This window comes from Podarcis muralis, chromosome 7 (genome assembly GCF_964188315.1).
Source record: "Podarcis muralis chromosome 7, rPodMur119.hap1.1, whole genome shotgun sequence".
Lineage (NCBI taxonomy): Eukaryota > Metazoa > Chordata > Lepidosauria > Squamata > Lacertidae > Podarcis > Podarcis muralis.
The window spans coordinates 86,129,672-86,148,212 of record NC_135661.1 but is presented as its reverse complement, the minus strand read 5'-3'; the positions used below and the strand labels follow the sequence as shown (position 1 = coordinate 86,148,212).

Sequence of the window (18,541 nt, the reverse complement as noted above, 5' to 3'; positions counted from 1 at the left end):
ATTTTATTTTTGTTTTTAAGTTGTAATCATTCTTCTTGTTTTTATTATTGCTTGTAAGCCGCTCTGAGCCCAGCCTTGGCTGGGGAGGGCGGGGTATAAATAAAATATTATTATTATTATTATTATTATTATTATTATTATTATTATTATTATTGTTATTATTATTATTATTATTATTATATAATTGGAAATTGTTTTAGTTTAATAATGATATTGGAAAGCTGTTACTTTTAACTACAAGGAAACTCAGAAGGGAGGGACTTGAGGAAGTCAACTAAGATGCTTAAAAGGTTGGATTTGTGAAGAATTAAGTTTGTTGTTATTGTTTATCTCTTGTTTTTTCCCCTCTCTTTTTTTTCTTTTTCTGTTTTTGTGTACCACTCTGCTTTGTGGTTTTTGTTATCATTTATGAAATTAAATAAATAAAAATTTATTTTTTAAAAAAAACACAAATTAAACCTGTCAAATAAACTTCTGCAGCAACGGAGCTACGTTGCCTGTGTCATTGGCCTGCGTTTCTCACGCCTGGCATCACACGCCTAGCCCCTTGGCTGGTGACGTCACGGGGCCTCACGCAGACACCTCCCTACTAGTGACGTCACCCTGGTGACGTTGAACGCTAACAGCTATTTCAAGACACTACGCTTCACAAACGTTCTCCTCAGCCCTCATACCTTCTCCCCCTCGCCGCCGCCGCCCCCCAAAAACCCGCCTACATCGCGCTCCCCAAATTAGCGCCTCAGCGCCCCCGCTTCAAACACCTCCGCTCGCTTCGCTGGGAGCCGTTACTCCGCCTCGCGCATGCGCTCCAAAAACCTTCCAGCCAATCGGGAGCGGAGCCGTTGGTGCGTCGCCGACACGCGCGCGCGCGCGCCGGCCTCGAGGCCGGTTGCCGTGGAGACCGCGCGGGCGGCCGCCAAGCGAGGACGTCGCGCTGGGCTTTTGTGACAGCTGCTGCCGCGGCTCCTTCCCCCTCCTCCTCAGCCGGCTGCCGATTCATGGCAGCGGGAGTGACTGTGATGGCGGCGGCCGGAGGGCCGGTGCTGAACGGGGCGGACGCGGGCGCCGCGGGGCTGAAGGAGGCGGCGGGCATGTACGAGCAGCTGAGGGCCGAGTGGAACCGCAAGAACCTCAGCCTGAGCAAGTGCGGAGACCTGCTGGGCCGCCTCAAGGCAAGGGGGCCGGCGGGGGCGCTTGAAACGGGCAGGGGCCCGAGAAACCGTCGCGGTGGGGGGGGGGAGCCTGGAAACAGCCCCGCCGAGGGCGGCGCGGCGCCACTAGAAACCGCCCTCGAGGTGGAAAAGGGGCGATAGAGGGGAGACGCGGGAGGCAAGGAGGGGAAGAGGGACCCCGGGTGGGGGTGGCTGGGGTGCCGTCTCGAGGGCTGCAGGGAAAGCGGGGACGGGGGGAGACTGCCATTTACAGCGAGGTTCTTAGTGGAAGCAGGCGCTGGGGAGAGGGGCGAGGAAGGCGGCGCAGGGGGGGGAAGCCTTTGTTCCGCGAGAAGGTCGGGCGGAAACCCGCGTGTGGGAGGCAGGGAGAGCGAGTGGTTTGCATGGAGGGGTGAAAAGCGGGGACCGGGGCGTGAAATAGGGGAAAGAGAGGGCGATCACCCATCCCGAAATATTGTGCATTAGAATGACAGAATCGTGGAGTTGGAGGAACCAGTCAAGGATGGGCAACAATTAGCAGAGGTGGACCTTGGGGTCTCAAGTTTCAGCGGTGACCTGTGCAAGGTCAAAGTTCAACGCTCCTCTTGCTTCTCGCACACCATTCTAAATCATAGTTTCAGCATCCTCAAGGCTCCATGCCCAGTGCAGGTGTAGTAAGCAAGCAAGTAAATAAATAAATAGCGTGTGTTTCATAAATTCTGAAACAAGGGGAGTTGAGTAGAGTAGAAAAATCAGGAATGAGGAGGACTGGCGGGGGAGGAAGCGCCTCTCTTTAGAAATGGTTCTTTATAAGGATTTACCTAATTCACTCTGCGCAGTAAGAGGGGCAGAGCTGTACTGCTGACTTCCTTTGGAATGGGTATAGAACTGAAAATACTTTGGAGAAAGTTAGTCCAGGGTTTGTGTGGGATTTGTTGTCTAACTGCTATCTAGCTGGATTGCAGGTAATGGGGTGAAGAAGCCTCTGAATTCTATAAACTGTGGCTAGCCTTCCCTGACAGGTTTTAGTAGCCAGCTGCAAAGTCCAATCCTATGAGCAAGGATACTTAGAATTAAAGCCCGACCCCACTTAAAGTATAATCTCTAGTTGCATTTAGGCACCTAATGTATAAATACTACTGCTTTAAAAGAATCCTTTGCACATTTGCCATACGTTCCGGCATATAAGACAACTATTTAACCCAGGAAAATCATCTCCAAAGCCTTGTCTTACTCCTTTCCCAATTTTGAACCAATCAGTTATTCCGTATCCAGTTTTAACTGTAGCTTCTTGTGTGGCAAGTCCCCTCCCCCATGTGAAATGAAGACACTGGACACAGTATTTAAGGTTAATGGGCATAAAAAGGCCACAACTTTATTGATTACAGAATTGGAAGGTATTGGCCTTAGGCATTGGCTCCTATCGACTACCTGGCATGGGGACCGGGAAGGGTTGTCCACAAGCTGTGGGAGTCCTGTTGAAGTACGCCAACTAGGATCCCACGGGTGTCACCGCTCTGGGGCGTGCCGGAGGCCCTTACCTCCCTAGGTTTCGGACAAGGCCACGCCCCCGGAGTCCTCTACGTCTACCGGACTACCCTTTCTTTTGGGGAAGGTGATGGCGCTTCCTTCCCCCCTTCATTTGCATAACAATTGCCCCTGCCAATGCCTAACCGGCACTCGAGCAAAGCTCGCCGCCAATACCTTCAAGCCTGCAACCAATTCCTAATCCCTGCTATGATGTCCCCCAACCAAATATCGTTTCCATCGTCAGACAGATGCACGCCATCCCATCTGTAGAGGGCCTCGTTGCTGTACTGGATGCTCGGGTGGCCAATGACGCCCCCGCCCAGAGCTGCCACTCTACGCTCCACAGCCCGCTGCAAGACCCTTCTTGCTTTATTGATTCCAACCGGGCTCACACAATCCCTCCATGTCCTCCTCTCAAGCAACGAGGACCACAGGATAGTAATGTTTGGGTAAACCGCCATCAGGCCAGCAAAATCGTCAAAGATGTTCCATCTCAAATCAATAGCTTTGCGGTACGCTAGGTCATTTTCCCCCAACTGGATGATCAAGGCATCCGGTGGGCCCTCAGAGGCGGCTCTCGCCATCACGGTTGGCTTAAATTCGCTCCAGCGCATCCCTCTTCGCGCTATCCACGTCAGCTCAACATTAGCGGGTAAGTTCAAGTTTTGCCCCAGCCTGGTACTCATGGCACGATTCCTGGCCCAGTGCACAATGCTGTGGCCCACCAACCAAATGCGAACCTTTCGGAATTCTGAAAAGCAAATAGACAAAGAAACCGAGGTCAGAGACGCGCCCACTAGTCATAGGTTCTTTCTTACGTAAGCTCTGTATGCATTAGATTTCCACCGGCCCAGATCCTTTATCCTCTCCGTGGAAAGCCCGAGGTGCACGGCGGTGGTTGCAGCACCAATCCGAAAGGAGTGAGCCGCAAATTCGGCCGCGGGCTGCCCACATGCAGCCAAAGCCCTGCGCATCACCCGTGTAAACTGGTTCCTAGCCAAAGGCGATCCGTCAGCATGAATTAACAGGGGGCCTGGGCTACTGGGTCTTAGGTAGAGGAAACGCCTTGTATCCCTAACCGGGCAGGGGCCACTACCTTGCGCAGCTGGTAACCGTAGAAGGGCCCCCCTGCCCAGCTGGTCAGTCTTGGAGCTCCGAACTAGGACTATAAGCTCGTTTGCTGAAAGGGTCAGATCACTTAAGAGAATACCCCTCTGGGCGTGGAGAGCCCCTCCTTCACAAACCATTTCCCCTATGCGAAGGGCCCCAAAGAAGGCTATGGAATAAGCGGCCGAGAATAGGCGAGCTTCGTATTTTGACCAGCATATTGCACGTAATTTTTTGTGTATCTGGGTCAGAATGTCGAAAGTTATGGGCCTCCTCCTGTCAGGGCTGGGGGGCTGAAGCCGGCGCCACCCTTCTAAAGTCTTACGCACTATAAATTTAGCACATGGGTCGGTGGCGAAAAAGTTTTTACAAAAATATGAAATCCCTGCGGACTGAATATTGAGAGTCTTAGGTGCCCTGCCCAGCTCTTTCAGGTGGGCTAAATAGTGGAGGACCTCCCTCGTTGAAGGAACAGATGTCCGTTTCGCGCTGGGAAATTTATTGCGGAACTTTAGGAAGTCAGCCCACGCTTTCTTGTAAGATCTCATTGTGGAAGGGGCGACTGCACCGAATACTCCTTTCATCACTTCTTCCTCCCAAGACTCCAGAGATGCTCCGGGAAAGGCATCGATGATTGTTCCGCATCCGGCGCTAATGAGCGGAAGTGCTCCATCTGAAAGCGAGACAGAGCATCCGCGATGTCATTATTGATACCAGGTACGAATTTGGCTGAGAAATATATATTGTTCTCGAGACACAGGAGGACGAAGGACCACAACAAGTTTCCCACCCTAGGGGTGCGCGCGGACTGTCTGGAAAGAACCGCTACCACTGCCTGGTTATCTGTGTTGAAACAGACCCTATGATCGCGAAACTGCTCTGCCCAGAGATGTACTGCCACTAGGATAGGGAAAAATTCCAAGAATGTAAGGTCCCGAGAAATGGGCTGGCCCTGCCAATCTTCCGGCCATTTTTTTGCACACCACTGACCCCTGAAATAAACTCCGAAACCCAAGGACCCTGCTGCATCTGCTTGAACTTGGAAGTCAGCATTGAGTGCCATGGAGTCCTGCCACAGGGATATACCATTGTATTTATCTAGGAATTGTAGCCAGACTTCCAAATCTGCCTTGACTTCCTTAGAAAGGTGGACCCTATGTTGCGGTGCCCTAAGACCAGCCGACAGCCGGGCCAGACGGCCACAAAAAGGTCGGCCCGGTGCCACCACCCTACAAGCGAAATTTAAGTGACCTAGCAGGGATTGAATTTGCCTTAGAGTAACCTTCTTTAGAGGCAGCAGCTGTTGTATCAATTCCCTAAGGGCTGCCAGTTTTTCCCGAGGCAGTCTGGACGTCTGGGCCACGGTGTCTAACTCGATGCCTAGATAGACCAATGAAGTAGAAGGACCCTCCGTTTTCTCCACGGCCAGTGGCACCCCCAGCTCTCCTGCCAGGGCCATGAAAGCCTCCAGAAGGGAGGAGCATCGTTGCCTGTTATCTGCCACCAAAATAAAATCATCGAGGTAATGCGATATGCCCAACGATCCTGTCCTGAGGCGTAGGGCCCAATCCAAAAAGGTACTAAAGGACTCAAAAGCTGAGCAAGCCACAGAGCAGCCCATAGGCATTGCTTTGTCAATGAAATACGCCCCCTCAAATCTAAAGCCCAGCCAACGGAAATCCGCTGGATGGACGGGAAGAAGGCGAAACGCCGACTCAATGTCACACTTGGCAAGGAGTGCCCCACGCCCAAATTTGCGGATCATTTTTACTGCTTGGTCGAAAGAGGCGTATTTCACCGTACAAAGCTCCTGGGGGATCGCGTCATTGACCGAGCCTCCCCTTGGGTAAGAGAGGTTGTGGATCATGCAGAATTCCCCTGGGGTCTTTTTTGGTACAATACCTAACGGGGATAGATGAAGTCCTTCTACTGGCGGCTCGGCAAAGGGACCTGCTACCCTACCTGCGCTGATTTCCTTCTCTATCTTTTTCCTGACTATCTCTGGCCTTTCTCTAACTGATTTTTGATTTTGTGGGTCCCCGGTGTTAGGGGGAAAGGACACGGGGATTCTGAAACCTGAGGAGAAGCCCTCCCAAAGGTACCGCGCGGCTTTCCGATCGGGGTATTGATCCAGCAGGGTTCTGAGGGGCTGAAGACGGATGGGGGAGAAGGCCAAGCCAAGATGCAAGTTACTGGCGGCTACCGGGCCCTTGGTGGGAGGATCCGGGGGCGCCCCTGTTATTGTTGTGGAAGAACCCCCTGCCCCCACGAAAGGGCTGCTGTTTGTTCTTGAAGCACGCAGAGGCGGGGTGGTTGTCCCAGCACCTCTCACATTCATGAAGATACTTACAGGAGGGTCGCGAGCATACACCCCTGTTGTACTCCCAGCAGTGGCGGCGCCGTTTCGCCTCTGTCTTACCCGCCTTGGCTGAATCCTCGTTTTTCTTCTCAATGTAAGGATTGACGTCCTCGCCCCAGTAATTAGGATCCATTAGATCCCATCGGGTAGAAGGCAGGAGAGAAGTGTTTCTACGGAAATTCTCATCATAAATTAAAGCGGCATTTTCTCCAGCTAGCGCGTGTGCCCTCCTCACGTGAGCCAGATAGGCAACCAAATCCATGGAGCGCCGCGGATAAGCCGCGCAAACGACTCCCATGAAAACCTGGGACCCATCCAGCCAATTCTCAAAGGTGCGCTCCGCTCTAGGGGTCCTATACCTCCGCTTACCGAAGGAGCGCCTCTTCTCACCTTTTCCTGTTAGCTTAGTCGGGGGGAGGAGGGTGAACATGTCCACGTAGTCCCCATTGAGGATTTTATTCCTCTTCTTCTGGGACAAATGGTTCCCCAATATAAAGTCGGTGGACTGATTGGTGGCAACTTTTACATCCTCCACTAAAGCCCCATCTTTCCAGTCCAGCACACCATTAAAGGTCTTACAATGGGAATTGGCCCTCCTTTCATGCGCCCAAAGTGGGATCCCATGATTCGATTCACCCAGACCCCAGTAGCTATCCATGGGGCCCTCGCTATCCAAATCCGAGGATGACGTACCTGAGTCGTCCTCAGTCTCGGACTGCTTACTTCTTTTCTTCTTCAAAGAAGTGTGCTTTTTCTTGGACTTTCTTTTCCCTCCTTGCGCCTCGACGTTGGCTGGGTTCACATTGGCGGCTGCCTGAGCACCTTGAGGTTGCACATGCTCCTCCACCAAGGCAGAGCCCGCGCTGTCATCGGTAGAGCTGTGCTGGGGCTGCTGCTCCTGGAATACACTAGCAATGTCTACAACCTGTGAAACCGTATTGCTGCTGGTCCCTTTGGCTATAGACTTCCCCCTGGTGTGACCTTTAACTGGTACCTTGCCCTTTCCAGCGCTTTGGCTGGCTTTCTTATTAATGGCTGCCTGGGCACGGGTATTGGGGCGACATGCATTTGAGGTTTCCTATTGTGCGCCGCCCACTGCCGCAACTGTGATGCCCAGCTGGCCTTGATTGTTAGGGGGGGTGTCAGGTATTACATCCTGTGATGGTTCCGGGGCCGGAGGAGCCAGAGCCCCAGGCCTGCATTGCCTGTAAAATGTTTCAAACGCCCTAAAAAACTGAGCAAAAGCTTGAGGATCGCAGGGCATGGCCATAACCTGGGCGCTACCGCCACTTGTGGACGGTGCCAGCTGATTGCCAGAAGTGGATGGCTGCTGGTCCCCGCCAGAAGCCATTGCAAGCTATATGCAAGGCCTGCTAAATCTCCAATTAACACCCCAACCAGGAATGCACCCGCTCCAAATCGGCACGCTGCCGCGGGTTTCCGGCTAGTTCAGTATTGTCTACACTACTTAAATGCACCTACTCAAAATCTATGCGCTGGCAAAGGAATCTGCCTAGTTCAGTATTGTCTACACTGGTTAAGGCCCGCCAATGATCTAAGATGCAGTTACCTTTTTCTAGAGATTTTCCTTATAAATTTACTCCCTCGGTTTATTTATTAATTCGCAACGACTACTGAAAAGAAAATACAGAGGTTGACAGCCGCAACTAAAAAGAAGGGCTATTGGGTGTAACTTGATTAACATACAAGAAAGAAGTAATTATTGATTCCCCTTTATTTATGTATTAATTATTGCCGTTATTATAATTATTCTTATTGCAATGTTCTCTTCAAGAGCAAGCGATGGGTTAAACAGGCGAAGTTAACCCTCTTGCAGTTTCCTGATCCCCAAGAATTTGCCTATAAAATGAAACTTGCATGCTTTTAAATTCATGGATTGCTCCGTCCTTGTGGGAGTGCACTGGAGGGGGGTAATCCTTGCTCCTGTCCTGACTGGGGTGTCTCTGTGTGTGTCAATAATAATAATAATAATAATTTTTTATTTATACGCCGCCCTCCCCAGACAAGGCCGGGCTCAGAGCTCAGCTCATAGGTCAGACCTGTGCAATGAGAAGATGATGACTTTCCACCTTTATGTTCTGCACTCACTGGAGGACAAAGGATACTCCTTACCAACAACCAAATTGCACAGCAACCAAATGTTTAATGAACCATGTAACATCTTGGAATGACCATCAAAAACTAACAACAACATTAAGTGGACAGATAAGAAAATTGGTAAAAAGGATTATCTGCCTCCTTTTTAAAGAAATGACTGGGGAAAGGTGCAATGGCTTTACATTCATTCACAAACTGCCTCTACAAAGGCAGATGTTAAGCTGAAAACAGGCCTGGAGTTTCACGTACAGGATCAGGCACTTGTTATGTGTAAGGTGGATCAATCAGGTTTTTAGTTAAGTTGGCCTGTCCGGTTTAATTCTGCAGCTGCTTTCTAGCGTCAGGATGAGACACAGCAGCTGAGGAAGCATCAGGGCAATGGAATACATTACATATTGACCTGAGATGACTAAAGGGGTTTGAGGAAAAGCAAAAGGGTGCTGCCTAGGGTGATATAGTTGAAACTGGGTAGTCTCTGGGTATCTCCCACCAACTGGTCTTAGTGGTTTTACTGACACAGATTTCTGGAATGGTTCCCATGCATCTTGCAAATGGGCCAACTGAACAACTTGCTCACAGACCATCGTGTTTTGTGTTTTTTTTTAAAGCTTTGTGATTCAAATGTCATTCGGTTGTTATGTCCAAGGTGGCTGTTGTTTGCTCCATGTCAGGACACTGCAAGCAAAGAGGAGCCCTTTGCAAGCTCATCAGAGGAAGGAGAATCACAGAAGGATGGTGCACCCAGACACAGTGCAGGGCTAATGGCAGAAAGGGCCTGGAAGCTGTAGCCAACATTAGCGCGTTTTTGACTGGGGGGGAGGCCCTTTCGTGGATTGTGGTGAACTGATCCCGCTGAGTTCAGAGGCCAAGTGTTGCAGGGATCCTTGACTGGTGAATGAAGATGAGAAGGTGAGGCTGGATTCTGGCAGCAGCAGAGAGAGAGAGAGAGAGAGAGAGAGAGAGAGAGAGAGATTCAAATGGTTCCAGAAATAGCTGAAGATGTAACTCACAAGAAGCTGAGAGGCTCAATACGTTGACTGTTAAACTGGTTCCATGGAGCATGCTTAGTCCCAGTTTTTGGACTAGCAAAGCAAAAAAAGGGGAGGCAGGCCTGGTACAGCATCTGTGAAAGTGTGCCTGCCTGCCCTAGTACAGTTGAGCTAAATCATTAGGTGACCATAGGCCAAGAGTCACCAATGGCTCCCATGAGGGTCTCCTCAAAAATCCACAACTGACAGGAGATTGTTCACTCTTTCTACTTCATTCCTGTTTGCACGGGCCCAGCCTCTCCTACACTGAATATGCCCTTTTAAACCATTCCAACAGTTTAGGGCAGAGGTTCTCAAACTTTTTGAGTCCACAGCTCCCATGACTAACTACATTCTTTCTGCAGCAACCCTGTGGGGAAACACGCTCTGAGCCTCAGAAGCCCAGCTATGTCACCCCTCGCCTGCAGAGACGGCAGCCCCTCACCCCATTTCAAACACCCTTTCTTGTGATGTGTTCCCTCAGCCTCCTCTCCTCTCCCCTCTTGGTGAGTTAGGATTGCCATATCCCTGCCTCCTCAAGATACAAATGACATCTTCCCATGTTGATGGGACTGGCAGACCTAAGTCCATAAGGCAAACCAAAATTGGCCTTCCTGCTAAGAGATCACATTTTCCCTATCAGATGGTTCCCTAACAGAAGTCTAAAGGAGGTTTTGTCCTCCTTAGTGCCCCTGCTTGTTGCCAACTCACCTATTCGCATAGCTAAAGCTTCCTCCAATCTCCGGAATGTTTTGTTGAATACGCCCTTGACCAAGGGGCCTGCGATGTAAACCACTATGTATAGAAGAAGCAAGCCAATGATGATGGCTACTGTGACCTTGGAGCGGAGAGGGGGGAAAGAGAGAAGGGGGTTGTTAATTCCTAATTGTTAGCAATACCTGTTTGTGAACAGAAACCTCAAAAATTGCTAGGAGAGGGAGCAAGAAAGGAATGTGGGACTGCACACAAATGTTCATTCCCTTCTGCAGATTCAGGCTAGCAAAAGATAAAACCAATGGGATCAGCAACAAGGGTGTTGCGTGTATCCTCCCTCCTAGAACGATTGTTTCTGTTTGGGTTCGGCCAGCTATTCTCACTCCCTGCCATGCTGCTTCCCTTTTCCTAAACGGCACAAAGCGTGGCAAGAACGATGGCATTTGTTCCCATGGCAGAATTCACTTGCACAAGACATACTGATGGCCACCAACTTTAAAACAGGGTAGGGAAATTTGGGGCGCGGGTGGCGCTGTGGGTAAAAGCCTCAGCACCTAGGGCTTGCCGATCGAAAGGTCGGCGGTTCGAATCCCTGCGGCGGGGTGCGCTCCCCTTGCTCGGTCCCAGCGCCTGCCAACCTAGCAGTTCGAAAGCACCCCTGGGTGCAAGTAGATAAATAGGGACCGCTTTCTAGCGGGAAGGTAAACGGCGTTTCCGTGTGCGGCTCTGGCTCACCAGAGCAGCGATGTCACGCTGGCCACGTGACCCGGAAGTGTCTCCGGACAGCGCTGGCCCCCGGCCTCTTGAGATGGGCGCACAACCCAAGAGTCTGGCAAGACTGGCCCGTACGGGCAGGGGTACCTTTACCTTAGGGAAATTTATGCAGGATAAGGCTGTCAGTGGGGTACTGGCCACGGCGGCTACCTTCTACCTCCACTGTTGGAGGCAACCAGCCGCTGAATACCATTTGCTTTGAATCACAAGTGGGGAGGCAACTCTTATGCTTGCTTATGGGCTTCCCAGGGAGATCTGGTTGGCCATGGTGAGAAGAACAATTCTATACTCACTTTGGCCAAACAGATGGCAATGAGAAGCCCCCAGGCAAGACAATAGGATTTGCCCCATTGGTGATTCCCAGCAACTGGTTTTCAGAGGCCTACTGCCTTCATTCAGTCTTCTACAGTGCTATGCTACAAGCACAGCTGGTTCTCATCTTTATAGCCTGAAGCAATAATAATAATAATAATAATTTATTATTTATACCCCACCCATCTGGCTGAGTTTCCCCAGCCACTCTGGGCAGCTCCCAATCAAGTGTTGAAAACAGTACAGCGTTACATTTTTAAAACTTCCCTGAACAGGGCTGCCTTAAGATGTCTTCTGAATGTCAGGTAGATGTTTATCTCTTTGACATCTGATGGGAGGGCGTTCCACAGGGCGGGTGCCACCACCGAGAAGGCCCTCTGCCTGGTTCCCTGTAACCTCACTTCTCGCAGCGAGGGAACCGCCAGAAGGCCCTCGGAGCTGGACCTCAGTGTTCGGGCAGAATGATGGGGGTGGAGACGCTCCTTCAGGTATACAGGACCGAGGCCATTTAGGGCTTTAAAGGTCAGCACCAACACTTTGAATCGCGCTCGGAAACGTACTGGGAGCCAATGCAGATCTCTCAGAACCGGTGTTATGTGGTCCTGGCGGGACTTTGAAGGACTTTGAACTTGGGTATCCATAGGGCCACTTTATTCCACATGAAGCTGGCCATCACCAGAGCCCCCCTGAAGTATAGGAGGGTCTGTCATGTCTAGATGGCTGGGGGGGGGGGCTTTTTCAAGTGTGGCACTCCATATATGCCCTCTACAGGGAGACTTGCATGGTGTTGACCCTGATGTCCTTTTGGTCATCAAGCAAAGGCTCCATACAGAAAGAATGAAGATGCTCAAGGCACGGCGGCTGTTACCTTCAAGAGAAAGATGGCCCGGGTGGGGCTGAGGCGCAAGCCATGGACATGGATAATGAACTCCAAGGCATAATCACAGTAGGTGCTTTCGTCGACACCCCTATGGAAGCAAAAGAGGCAGGACGTCAGTTGACTACTGGTCTGAGCAGGCCAGCTTAGCTTTGGTCAATTGCTGTTTACAGCTCTCCCAGTGCTTAGATCTTTACATAGGCTCTTCTTGGTTTCTGACATCATTCATCTCCTAGTACCTTCCAAACCATGTTTCTTCTCCATGCTTTCAGAGTGGTACTTTCCCCCATCCCCACGACTTAAGTAAGGCCATTAATTTCAATGAGTCTAGTCTACGTAAAACTCAAGTTGAAAACCACCTTTTGATTGTGAATTGTTTTAACTTGTGCTCAGGAGTTATTATGGCGGATAGGTAGCCTATCAGTATAATTCAGTTCAACTGTAAATTAATTTAATTCTTTTTAAAATGAACCAAACACATTTTAAAAACTCACACCTACCTGTTTGATACTTCCACCACAAAGAAATAATCAGGAGCAGCCAGACCCTGGGGGACAATATCATAGCAAGGAGAATTCGTCTGGCAAACCCACCTGTGGGAGGAAAGGGATTTTGCCTTATGATGTCTTACATGGTAGGCGGTTTTAATTCATGTCCCTAGCTGGGGACCAATAAAGTGGTTTAGTCATGCTGGACACATGACCCGGAAAGCTGTCTGTGGACAAACGCCGGCTCCCTCGGCCTGAAAGTGGAGATGAGCGCCACAACCCCATAGTCACCTTTGACTGGACTTAACTGTCCAGAGGTCTTTTGCCTTTACTTTTTTACAGATGGCAGGTGACCCAAAGAAGAGAGAAATAGAAGGGAAATAAAGCACATGTCCTCAAAAAGGATACTCGTAGAGCCGTAACATTTTTAGAGGAGGATAACCAAAATGATTTAGGGGTGGGAACAATTTCCCTGTGAGGAAAGTTTACAACTTTTAAGCCTTTTTAAATTGGGAAAAGGGCAAGTAAGAGGCAGGGACATGATAAGAGGGACAGGAAGTTGGGCATGGCTTGGAGAAAGTGGACAGAGAGGAGTTTTACTCCCTCATAACACTAGAACTTGTGACAGGTAGGTATCCGTGTTGGTCTCCCATAGTCGAAACAAAATAATAATAAAATTCCTTCCAGTTGCACCTTAGAGAACAACTAAGTTTGTTATTGGTATGAGCTTTCGTGTGTATCTGAAGAAGTATGCATGCACATGAAAGCTCAAACCAATAACAAATTTAGTTGTTCTCTAAGGCAGTGTTTCCCAACCTTGTGCCTCCAGCTGTTTTTGAACTACAATTCCCATCATCCCTGACCACTGGTCTTGCTAGCTAGGGATGATGGGAGTTGTAGTCCAAAAACAGCTGGAGGCACAAGGTTGGGAAACACAGCTCTAAGGTCTACTGGAAGGATTTTTTTTATTTTGTTTCGATTAGAACCTGTGGACATCCGTCAAATCTGTGTCCAGGGCAGCTGTTTACCAGCTCCATCTGGTACGCAGGCTGAGACCCTACCTGTCCGCAGACTGCCTCACCAGAGTGGTGCATGCTCTAGTTATCTCCCGCTTGGACTACTGCAATGCGCTCTATGTGGGGCTACCTTTGAAGGTGACCCAGAAACTACAACTAATCCAGAACGCGGCAGCCAGACTGGTGACTGAGGGCAGCCGCCGAGACCATATAACACCGGCCTTGAAAGACCTACATTGGCTCCCAGTATGTTTCCGAGCACAATACAAAGTGTTGGTGCTGACCTTTAAAGCCCTAAACGGCCTCGGTCCAGTATATCTGAAGGAGCGTCTCCACCCCCATCGTTCTACCCGGACACTGAGGTCCAGCACCGAGGGCCTTCTGGCGGTTCCCTCGCTGCGACAAGCCAAGTTACAGGGAACCAGGCAGAGGGCCTTCTCGGTAGTGGCGCCCTCCCTGTGGAATGCCCTCCCATCAGAGGTCAAAGAAAACAACAACTACCAGACTTTTAGAAGACATCTGAAGGCAGCCCTTTTTAGGGAAGTTTTAATGTTTGATGTATCACAGTATTTTAATATTTTTTTGGAAGCCGCCCAGAGTGGCTGGGGAAGCCCAGCCAGATGGGCGGGGTATAAATAATAAATTATTATTATTATTATTATTATTATTATTATTATTATTATCCAAGGAAGATGAATGTTAGAAGATTCAGGACAGGCAAAAGAAAGGCCTTCTTCACACAGCACAGGGTTAAACTTGTTCCCACCCGATGTAGTGATGTCCACTGACTTAGATGTTTTTAAAAGGGAATTAGGCAAATTCAGTGGCTACTAGCCACAATAGCTATGTTATATGTCTGCCGTTGGAGACAAATGTGTCTCTGAATGCCAGTTGCTGGAAAGCACAAGTGGAAAAATGGCCGCAACCCCAACGCTTCTTGAATGCTTCCAAGAGCACTTGGTTGGCCCCATGACAATCTGAAGCTGGACTAGACAGGTCTTTGACCTGATTCAGCATGGCTCTTCTTATGTTTTATTGCCGACCAAATTTCATATTTCATTTGGGAAGAAGAATTTGGGAGGTTTTAGATCAGAAACTGACACCCACACCCAAAGACGCAGCAAATGTTTCCTTACAAAATCCCAGACTCAGCTTGAGAGAGGATATGGAAACCTTCGGAATCAACTTTATCTTCGTGCATTTCAGCCCTAAGCCAGATCAGACTTGATGTTGCACTGGAAAGAGAATATGAAATCAACCATGAATTAAGACAGCTAAACTTTGCAAGGAAGCCTAAAGTGGTTACCAGGCCACTCACATCCTTAATAGCCCGTTGTTACCCACCCACCCTTGCCAGCTTTTACATTCCTGTGTTCATCAGCTATCGCTCATTATCAGCTTCAAAATAGAAGGGGGGGAACCAAATCTCTTACAACTCGCCAGTGCTTTTTTCTGGAGGAATGCTGGGGTACGCATACCCCTACACGTTTTGTGAATCTTTGTACTTTTGTCTATTTGCTGTATTTATTTTTCCCAATTTGAACAATAAAATGGTGATTTTCTTGGGTCAAAATGAGAGTACCCCTAAACATTTTTTTAAAGAAAAGAAAAAAGCACTGCAGCTCACAGCTATTTCTCTGCTCTATCCCCCAAAGTGGAGGCAAGTCTCATCACAGACCAGACAAGTGGCTGTTTGTAAGCCACAACCCAAGGGGCCACAGATCAGTAGGCAGAGCACATGCCTCATTCTCAAAAGGGTCCAGGTCTGAGCACTGATATCTCCAGTTAAACGGTTACAGGAAAAAGGACCAGGAAAGATTCCCCCTTCCTTAGAGACTGTGGAGACACTGCCCGTCAGAGTGCACTGGCAATAGTGGCCCTCCAGATGTTGCCAGAATTCAGCAAGTCCCCAGTCCCTGGACAGAATAATCCAATGGTCTGTTGCAGTCTGAGGCAGTTTCCTCTGTCCACAATTCTGAGAAGGCGGCCATTGGCTGCTTCTGCACTAGGGCCATTTAGCACTGCTGAGGTATTGCTTCCCCTTAGTCATCTGGAAGGAGTGAACCGGCAGGAGGAGCAGCCTCCTCTGTGCATAGGCAGTTGGGGGACCACAGGAGCCTGTGATTATTTAATTGCGCTCTCTCACTCTCATACGGCAAACCAGCACTTTTCTTACGTGGGCATGTTCACATGGTGCGCGGGCTTGGAAAGACTGGTCCCAAATGGGGGTCTTTTAAACTGACTAGAAATGTTGCATTTGAATAAGACATAGATACTAAACAGCTAAGGTCACAATGCTAGGCACTGTGGGGGTCTGCAAAATGTGGTCACCTGCCATTCACTGTGTTGTACATAAAGGTCTCTTCCTCACTGAAGTATCGGATGTTCTCTATCGAAAATGGTCCCCCACCAATTACTCTGAAGATGTAGCTGCCAGCGGAATAAGAAAGATGGAGGTGAGTTTGCACAAGCTTTAACGGTTAAAAAAACCACACCCATTCACAAACAGCTTGGACAAAACTGCCATTTCTCCTATCACAGCAAGAAGAAGAAGAAGAAGAAGAAGAAGGGGAGGAGGAGGAGGAGTTTGGATTTGATATCCAGCTTTATCACTACCCTAAGGAGTCTCAAAGCGGCTAACATTCTCCTTTCCCTTCCTCCCCCACAACAAACAACAAGCCGGGGACCCACTCTCAGAGGATACCAGTCACTGAGAGGTCAGGGGAATCAACAAGAGAATTTCCTTCAGTATCTCGCCTGATAAAGGTTGCCAACCAGGGCAGTTTTAGAGCCATTCCTAGGCCTGAAACCAAATTAAAATGGGTCGAAATAACCCATTTCCTCTGGGCATGCTGGCACGTGGGCCACCACGATCCTCCCAGGTACCTTTCCCTTTTAAAAAATTAGGATGTCCTATTCATAGATCACCTGTGTGTCCCATCGAGTGAAAACTTGCCTCTGGCCACCAAGCTAAGCTCATGGCAGAGGTTCCCCAGCCGTGTCCTTAGCCGTGATGCTAGATCAGTTGGGGTGTACCGTTAGTACAAATGTATACCTGCCAGACAATTTTCTTGCCTTCAAGGGTGTCACATAGCAACTAGGGACTCTTGAGGAATTTGTTCTTGGTGTGTTTTGATACAAACTGACCCAATCAACACCACTCAAACTAAGGTGCAGATCAGAAGTTAGTCATCCTTCACACCTCTCCAGAGTTCACGATGCAGTTCTCAGTTCAAAAAGAAAACGCATCAAATTGCATATTTTGAGAGAAAATGTATTAAAAACACGTATCTAGATGCAGATTTGAAAATTAATGTGGACATGGGGTGGTGGAATGCGTTTTCGAACACATACAAAAATGGAAGGGACTGGAAACAGTCTTCTCTGTCCTTCCCTAGCGACAACAGGGCTTCATCTGATTGGCCTTCAGCTTTACCTGGAAGTCCCCAGCGAAAACCTCTTGGGTCATACCGGCCCCAAGGCCTGGGCACCCTGGCGTTGACCTAGGTGCCTCCATCTTACCCTCCCCCTGGCCTTTGAACAATATGCTCAGTGGAGATTCACTGCAAAGCGACAAAATGCCATGAAAAGCACAGCTCAGCCCTTACCTTCCATTGAAACGTCCCGAGTCTCCTGTCACCATATCTTGGATCAAAAAAGAAGGGTAAAACACTGCAAATGAATCAAGCAGGTGTGGTATCACCATGTGTCTTCTGCCTGGCACCCATCATTCCTTCATTAACTTCACCTATGAGCCTCACAGATCTGACCCACCCAGACACCCCACTTCACCCCAGCCTTACCATCACTGAAGGAGAAGCAAGGCATCTCAGGGTCTTTCTTGATACAATCGAAGTAGCGCTTGTTCTTGACGGTAGTCTCATTCTTGGTGGAAGTGATGTCAAAAGCTAGCCTCTTGCCTGGGGGACAGCCAATGTAGACCGTGGACACATAGCTGCCCTGTGGGGGCAAGCGAATTGGAAAAGGAAAAGGGGCCTTTTTTTCTCTTTTAGAACACTGGATTGCAAACTCCCTCTCTTAAAAGGACCCCTTTTCACCTCTGTGTCTGCTGCGGAATCCCTGCATGTTGCAGAGGATAATTTGGACAGGCATCTCCTCGGAGGACCCCTCGGTCAATGCCTAAGGTACCTTCACCTTGACCTTCGTGAAGGGTTCCCTAGAACAGTGTTTCCCAACCTTGGGCCTCCAGCTGTTTTTGAACTACAATTCCCATCATCCCTGACCACTGGTCTTGCTAGCTAGGGATGATGGGAGTTGTAGTCCAAAAACAGCTGGAGGCCCAAGGTTGGGAAGCACTGCCCTAGAATGCACCCGAGAGGACTCGCCACGCTTTTGTACTAGTTCTGCTCCTCTGCCTTGGAACAGAAGTCTGGCCTGCAGGAATTTTTTTGATTATTTCTTTTCTGGCAAGGCAAGGATTGCACCTCCTGGCAGGTGTCGCACGGAAGGCAACAGGCAGACTTTGTTTTTCCAAAAGATATTTATTAAGATTTTCAGATTTTATTTTTTTTAATATTTTAAGATTAAAGACTAGGATAAACAAGGAGGGAAAGGATTTGCTGAACAAATTGAATTGGAATACAAAAAAGGGAGGTGTGAGGAGGTCCGGGAAACAAGCAAATGAAAGATAAGTAATGGAAAGATGGAATTGTTTTTAACTATTTTTATTTTGTATTTTTCTTTTTTCATTTTGTAATACTTTGAAAACAGGCAGACTTTGTTGTGCCCCTGCGGTGGCCACTCCTCGCAGAAGTTGCCAGCTGGTCACAGTGTCTGCCCTCTCAGCTTGGTGAGCCCCTGGTGGGAGCAGCGGCTGATGATCCCTGGCTGGCTTGGTGGTCTCTCAGCCTAGCCTAGGCCTAGGAGGAGGGCAGTCGAGACCAGGCTGAGGTGCCAAGTGCAGCCTTTTACCGGCTGCCTGTCCTTGGCTGCACAGCACAAGGGCAGCTGCCAGCAGGTCCCAGGTGAGCGGGCAGCTTTCCTTCTGTGCTCCTGCTGCAGGGCACATGCCTCAGCCAAGGGAGGCCCTGGGGAAGGAGTGGTGCA

The 18,541-nt window shown here is 49.3% G+C and overlaps 4 protein-coding genes across 10 annotated transcripts in view; all 4 read right to left on the bottom strand.

Annotated features, from left to right (window-relative positions):
- The window catches only part of LOC114603214 (cation channel sperm-associated auxiliary subunit gamma), a 46,390-nt gene extending 45,510 nt beyond the window's left edge, over nucleotides 1-880 (bottom strand). Inside the window, exon 1 of one of the 2 annotated variants that reach the window (XM_028742033.2) lies at nucleotides 762-880. The gene's annotated coding sequence lies outside the window, so the exon portion shown is untranslated. Of the gene's footprint in view, nucleotides 1-674; nucleotides 700-761 lie in introns of those variants that run through there. The other variant, XM_028742034.2, reaches the window with a different exon arrangement.
- A 2,234-nt stretch (nucleotides 881-3,114) lies between these two features.
- On the bottom strand, nucleotides 3,115-5,655 carry LOC144328555 (uncharacterized). Its single transcript, XM_077932518.1, has 2 exons — nucleotides 5,060-5,655; nucleotides 3,115-4,490 (listed from the first exon to the last, which is right to left on the bottom strand). The coding sequence occupies exons 1-2, from the start codon at nucleotides 5,653-5,655 to the stop codon at nucleotides 3,482-3,484; spliced, it is 1,605 nt and encodes a 534-aa protein (XP_077788644.1). The 3' UTR covers nucleotides 3,115-3,481.
- LOC144328515 (uncharacterized) lies at nucleotides 5,225-7,986 on the bottom strand. The gene has a single exon (XM_077932327.1). The coding sequence runs from the start codon at nucleotides 6,803-6,805 to the stop codon at nucleotides 5,978-5,980; it is 828 nt and encodes a 275-aa protein (XP_077788453.1). The 5' UTR covers nucleotides 6,806-7,986; the 3' UTR covers nucleotides 5,225-5,977.
- A 305-nt stretch (nucleotides 7,987-8,291) lies between these two features.
- The window catches only part of LOC144324866 (cation channel sperm-associated auxiliary subunit gamma-like), a 44,664-nt gene continuing 34,414 nt past the window's right edge, over nucleotides 8,292-18,541 (bottom strand). For 5 of the 6 annotated variants that reach the window (XM_077932321.1, XM_077932322.1, XM_077932324.1 and 2 more), the window contains exons 23-30: nucleotides 17,278-17,434; nucleotides 17,083-17,146; nucleotides 15,806-15,904; nucleotides 14,611-14,709; nucleotides 12,471-12,563; nucleotides 11,962-12,061; nucleotides 10,005-10,131; nucleotides 8,292-9,187 (exon numbers count right to left, since the gene is read on the bottom strand). In XM_077932321.1, the coding sequence (XP_077788447.1) occupies nucleotides 9,060-9,187; nucleotides 10,005-10,131; nucleotides 11,962-12,061; nucleotides 12,471-12,563; nucleotides 14,611-14,709; nucleotides 15,806-15,904; nucleotides 17,083-17,146; nucleotides 17,278-17,434 (867 nt within the window). In that variant the 3' untranslated portion in view covers nucleotides 8,292-9,059. The remainder of the gene's footprint in view (nucleotides 9,188-10,004; nucleotides 10,132-11,961; nucleotides 12,062-12,470; nucleotides 12,564-14,610; nucleotides 14,710-15,805; nucleotides 15,905-17,082; nucleotides 17,147-17,277; nucleotides 17,435-18,541) is intronic. The other variant, XM_077932326.1, reaches the window with a different exon arrangement.